The sequence below is a fragment of the Bos mutus genome, chromosome 23 (assembly GCF_027580195.1).
Source record: "Bos mutus isolate GX-2022 chromosome 23, NWIPB_WYAK_1.1, whole genome shotgun sequence".
NCBI classification, from domain to species: Eukaryota; Metazoa; Chordata; class Mammalia; order Artiodactyla; family Bovidae; genus Bos; species Bos mutus.
Genome location: NC_091639.1, coordinates 39,494,189 through 39,500,592, shown reverse-complemented (window position 1 = coordinate 39,500,592; position 6,404 = coordinate 39,494,189). Strand labels below are relative to the sequence as shown.

The following is a 6,404-nucleotide window of genomic DNA, read 5'->3' as shown; positions in this document are numbered from 1 at the left end:
TGTTGTTTTGTTGTTGCTGGTTTTAGAGTAGGTTTGGAGCCAGGGCAGCACACAGGCTGTCCGGAGGGTCTCTTCCTTCCCACACAGCTGGGAGCTTACCTGGAGTCCACGTGCGCTTTCCCCGCCCTGCGGCTCCTTGTGATTCCCAGGTTCCAGGGCCCTAAGGGTCTGCCTTCTCAAGTGTCTGGTTAACTTGCATTCAAGACCTCTTGAACCCTCAAATCCAACTAAGTAGGACCCTACAAAGCCAAATGTAAAATAAGGTAGGACAGCTCATATGTCTTATGTTCTAGTTTTGGTTTAGAGCAAGTGAGGAAACACGGCAGGAGTGAAAGGCAGGTGAGAAGTTGGGTCCCTGGAAAGGACACCTCGCTCCTCCTCTGCTCTGTCTCGGCCTCTACTCGGGTCCTCCTGGACTCCCTCCGCTCACTTCGCCTGGGAGCTTATTCGTGATACAACTTCAAGGGTGCTAAACAAGCCGGCCTCCCTGGCAGGCCTGCCCTTAACAGCACAGAGGTTAAGAACATGCTCTAAAGACATGGCCTGTTGAGGATGTTCAAGGCCGAACTGCTTAATCATGGGGACACGCTGCCTAGGATGCAATTCCCTCCCTCAGAGGGCTTTTATAATTGCGTGGAGAAGACAGATCCATAAATAGTTGAGGTCACTTGGGAATCCCAAAAGGATAGAGTAGCCAGTTCCTGTGAGGATTAGAGGAGAGTTCATGAGAGTATTCTATACATGACACATGAACCGAACTGTTAAAGACAAACAGTACTTTTGGATCCATGAATCTAAATGGAAGATATTCCAAACCAGTTCAACTGTATAATCAAAGATGCGAAGGTGAAATAGTTGCCTACTGTCATGAGGGAAGAGGATGGGGGCATGCAGAAATAAGGCCAGAGTAAGAAGGACCCCTGTACCTCAGACAAGGTGTTTGGTTTCACTGCATAAGCTATTGGGAGCCTTAAGGGTTTTACCAATAACCTCAGGTAGGCAGATGACACCACCCTTAAGGAAGAAAGTGAAGAGGAACTAAAGAGCCTTCTTTGATGAAAGTGAAAGAGGAGTGAAAAAGCTGGCTTAAAACTCAACATTCAAAAACCTAAGATCATGGTGTCTGGTCCTACCACTTCATGGCAAATAGATGGGGAAACAATGGAATCAGTGACAGAGTTTATTTTCTTGGGCTCCAAAATCACTGCAGATGGTGACTGCAGCCATGAAATTAAAAGATGCTCCTGGGAAGAAAAGCTACGACAAACCCAGACAGCATATTAAGAAGCAGAGACATTACTTTGCCAACATAGGTCTGTATGGTTTTTCCAGTAGTCATGTATGGATGTGAGACATGGACCATAAAGAAGGCTGAGCACTGAAGAATTAGTGGTTTTGAACTGTGGTGTTGGAGAAGACTCTTGAGAGTCCCCTTGGACTGTAAGGTCAAACCAGTCAATCCTAAAAGGAATCAATCCTGAATATTCACTGGAAGGACTGAAGCTGAAGCTCCAATACTTTGGCCATCTGATGTGAAGAGCCAACTCATTGGAAAAGACCCTGATGCTGGGAAAGATTGAAGGCAGGAGGAGAAGGGGACGACAGAGGATGAGACGGTTGGCATCACTGACTGGATGGACCTGAGATTGAGCAAGCTCTGGAGTTGATGGACAGGGAGCCTGGCATGCTGCTGTCCGTGGGGTCGAAAAGAGTTGGACAACAGAGAGTGAGTGAACAACAACGGGTTTTATGCAGGAAAATGACATGACCAGATCTGAAATTTTAAAGAATTTCCTTGGCAGCAGGGAGAACAACAGACTTGAAAGGGGAAGGAATAGGAACAAAGAGGCCAGCAAAGAGACCACAACAATGGATTCAGCAAGGAATGATGAAGACTGGCAGGACGGACGAGCACACCCAAGAATTATACATGTTCACTGATGGGAGTTGTGTAAGAAATTTCTGGCTTGGATGGCAGGAAGAATGAGCTAGAAAGAAGGCAGTGGAAGCAAGAGAAGCTCCCTAAACAGTTTGTGCTGGTAAGAGGCCTTCCGGGTGGTAGTTTCTGATAAGCACTTGTTATGTGGGATCTAGAGTTCTGGGGAGATATTCTGGGCAGGATGGTCATTTTGAAGATCTCGCCACAAAAATGGCAGTTGAAGTCACAGTATGAGAGAAGTCATAGGAGTGAAAAGAAGGCAAAGGCACTGTTCTGAGGAGCCCCAGCACTTAGGCAGCAGCAGAACTACAAACGGGAAGTCAAAGAGGTGGAGCAGTTGTTTGTAAGTCAGCAGTCAGAGTGCCGCAGAGTGGTCAGGTAAATGGGGGCTGAAGAGAAGCCAGTGGACATGGCAGTTAGGACACCAGTGAGCAGAGGAATGCTTAAAAAAATCAGTAGCATGTTTTGCACATGGTTAATTAATACTAACACATTTCATACAACTGGAAGAAGCCAGAAGAGGGAAATGGAGTTAACACTGAGAAGTGTTCTTTAGAAAGTAATACTTATTCGTAGCTCCATGCCTCCGTCACTGCAGGGGAACGTACCTGCTGCTGCTGCTAAGTCACTTCAGTCATGTCCGACTCTGTGCGACCCCATGGACTGCAGCCCACCAGGCTCCCCCGTCCCTGGGATTCTCCAGGCAAGAACACTGGAGTGGGTTGCCATTTCCTTCTCCAATGCAGGAAAGTGAAAAGTGAAAGTGAAGTCGCTCAGTCGTGTCCGACTCTTAGCGACCCCATGGACTGCAGCCCACCAGGCTCCTCCATCCATGGGATTTTCCAGGCAAGAGTACTGGAGTGGGGTGCCATTGCCTTCTCCGAGGGGAGCATACCTACCAGCCTCCCAAATCCTGGCCTGCACTTTCCCCTCTGTTAAATCACTGCTACTTGTAAACATCTCTGAGAAGTGTCCTCAACCTTCCCAGGAACTCAGGGTTGGCTTAAAAGTACTGTTACAGCAACACTAATATAGTAGTAACTTTATAGTTGATGCCACAATTCTGTTAAGCCAACTTGCTGGCTGGGAACTCTTTCCTCACACCGATCTGTGGTTCAGAACCACAGTGGGCTCCCTACTGCTCCCTCGAGTGCCTGGGATTGAGCTCTGTGTTTTATGGATGCTTAAGTATTATGTGGGCAAGAGGTTTGTCTCTGAAAATATGCCTGAAAAGCATCACAGAGCCTGTTTTTAAGTCAGTGTTGGCTTTGATAAGACGATTCCAGGGAAATGTTTGCTAACTAGGAAAGGAAAAAACACCATTCACTGAATCCTTTTTGCATTCAATTAAAAACACCATTTGGGTAACACACAGAGGCCCAGGAGAGAGTAACAGAAGGTGATCCAGGAAATGTATTTTCCAAGGAAATGATTCAGAGAAAGAGTATTAGCAATCAGTGGCAGAGGATTCTTATGTTATATAGATGAGCACTAAAATTAGCCATCTGCTAGTCAGTGCCTATAATCCCAAAGGAATTTGCCTCTTTTAAAAGTAATTCTTAAATAGGTACTGAAGAAAATCCTGATGTACTCCTGAATCAAGGAGACTGAATGCATCAGTATTCAGTTTCACTTTAGTACGTGGTACAGTTAAGTTCTATTATTTTCTAACTCCCCGCTAAGAGACAGAACCCAGAGACAATGGTTCCCGACATTTCTTGAAACTCATGAGCCACGGGAAGACAACACATTCTGTTTAAGCTGCATTTAAACAGATGCCTCAATTTAAACAGATTCCCACCCTGCTTGGTCTTTGCCTGAGGCTCCTTTCCTGGACCCAGAGAAGGCTCCTCACATATGTGTCCCGAGCAGAGCCCTGCTCTGGTGGACATCAGGAGCTGAGGTGTCCATCTTGGCAGCTTGTGGGGAAAATGGGGCTGAGTTGTACAAAGGGCCCACCAGCTGACAGCACTTTCACCAGCAGGTCTCCCCTGGGCCTCACTGCACTGTAGTTGCAGGAGCGCCCGCTGCCCTGAGACTGAGCCAGGTGCAAGGAGCAGGGGCGTGGGGCCGACAGAAGACGTCCCTTCACACGAACTCTGGTTCAGAAGGGCGGGCTCCCATCTTCCCTGAGACAGTAAAGCATTCTGCCTAAAGATGGCGTTCGCTGTTGCAATGCTTTGCAGACAAAGGGGTTTAGAAGAAGCCACCAGCACTCTGCCTCTTGGTATTACAAGCCACATTTGCTTTAAAACACACAAATTTATGCAACTGTTTTCACACACTTTATTCAGAAGTTTAGAAGTTAAAATGTGGGCATCCCCCCAACCCCCGCCCTGCCAAGAAAAATCATCCCATGCCACTTTCCAACATACAGACTATCACCCTCCTGTTCTCATTACCCATGCTTACACACTCTTGCAAAACACATGGGGGTCAAGACCCCAACTATTTGGTAATCCAAAGAAACTACATAGTTACACAAAAGACTCTCACTTCCTTTTCACCAGCAAACCATGAATGAAAGAATAAGGGGCAAACACATGATCTTCATCCAGAGTTAATATTTCCCTAAAATTCTTTTTCCTTCCTCTAAGTCATTAAAACCCAGAGGTTTCACTTACTACTGTCACTTTGATAATTTTTTTTTTTTCCTGAATGGCTAAGCTAGGACATACTTTCCTTTCATAACTGATGTTTACAACCTCAAGACTGGCAGGAAGCAGTCTCCCAGTTGTGACTTGGCTACGACACTCTGCAATATGCAAAGTTATCACATAGGTGCAAATGACGCTTTAAGAGTCATCAAAAATTTTTAAAGCAGTAATGCATTAATATGGAGCCTCCACATTTTTCTGATGCAGCAGAAGTTCTCTAAAGGTGGTGGCAGCTGTGAAAGAAAAGGCACTTCGTGCTAAAATTCACAGGGTCTCTCTTCAGAGACCACCCCAGCAGAGAGGCCTGGTCAGCCCAGGCCCACAGGTGACCCTTTAGGGTGGAGAGGACCATCCCCCAGGAAGGCATCTGCAAAGGAAAAATTTGTAATCATGATTCCAAGGCAAGATGGTTACTTGAAGTTGGGAGAGGAGAAACACTGAGAATACAAATACGGCCGCACCAGGGACTGAGGCGTGAGCTGTACAAGCGTCTGCAGGCGGGCTCTGCACTGTGTACTGGGCTGGCTCCTCCTCCCGCTCCAGGAGGTCCTAGAGACACAACAGGAGCAGCACCTTAGCCAAGAGGGTTCCCAGCCTCCTGCTCTGCCCAGGCTCCCCCCTGCTGTGTTCTCAGGAAGGCGCTTAGGTCCTGTTGGCAGCCCTTGTGGGTACTGCTGGTCCATGGCAATATCCAAGGGGATTTTCTGATACAGTCGTGAAGAGAAGGTGAGGATTTTCCACGTGATCTGAGCCTCCTTGGTGATGCCCAGCAGCCTTTGGGCCTTCTAAGAACAAAGATGGATCAAGCTGGCCTCCTCCATCAACACTCAGAAAAGCAGCAGGAGTATTTTAGATGGGCAGGAGCAAATAAATCAAAATGGACTGAGAGTCTTTATCCTAGTACCATAAATAAAGTGCACCATGATTGGAGGCTATAAAAAGCCACTTGCCAGAGGCTGAAGTCTGGGGAGAAACCACCATAACCACCCATTCAGAATGGCGGATCATTTCCTTCAGCCAGCATGCTGGCTGCTGACGCTCTTTATTGCTTTATTTCCTTTAGTACTATAAACTTTTAGCCGTAAAGAAAAAAAATACTTGGTGGGCTTGACAGGAAGCATGTCACAAAAACCCAGAACTGGCTGATAATAAGTTTATGTTACAGTCTCAAAGTTGGATGATGGCTGTTTTTCCCCCTTCGTTCTGATGAACTTAGGAAAGTTTGAGGTTTTGTAAAAACATCAGATTGGCTCATGATACTCTAAAGAACAGGACAGCCATTCATGGCCAACACAGCAGAAACAGTTGTCTTTGTTCCACTGGTCATCAGATGTTATGGAAGAGAATCCACTCACTATCACCATGGTCACCATGTTGGTGGGTTCCATAAACTTTCTGGAAACTCTTTCAAAAGAGTATGTGAGAAGAAAACCATGATGTTGTACAAAGAACTCTGCTCGATTTAGGATCCCTTTTCAAGGAAAACTATTTTGCTGCTTTCATGTAGGAAGGTATCGCCCCCCGTGCAGTCAGGCCCTCAAAGCGCTTGTAGGTGTAATTGATGAAGACCCAGTCTTTGTTCTTGTAGTCTGTGTCAGGGTGATTACTTGTTGCCACTGGGAAAGAAACAGATGTCAGAGTTGATTCACAGCCTTACCCTGATGGACTACTCAGTACTGAAGACGTAACATTCTGGAGAACATTCTGCAGATTTTCTACATTTGCTTGCCTATGTTCCTTGAACCTCATATTTTTCACAATATTTTTAAAGTTTTATTTTCCAACTTCTGTCATTTCAGGTTACCTAA

General features: G+C 46.2%; 1 protein-coding gene across 4 annotated transcripts in view; it reads right to left on the bottom strand.

The window, feature by feature from the left end:
- Positions 1-4,208: 4,208 nt before the first annotated feature.
- The window catches only part of STK38 (serine/threonine kinase 38), a 41,596-nt gene continuing 39,400 nt past the window's right edge, over positions 4,209-6,404 (bottom strand). For all 4 annotated transcript variants that reach the window (XM_070360895.1, XM_070360896.1, XM_005890499.3 and 1 more), the window contains one exon: positions 4,209-6,212. In XM_070360895.1, the coding sequence (XP_070216996.1) occupies positions 6,082-6,212 (131 nt within the window). In that variant the 3' untranslated portion in view covers positions 4,209-6,081. The remainder of the gene's footprint in view (positions 6,213-6,404) is intronic.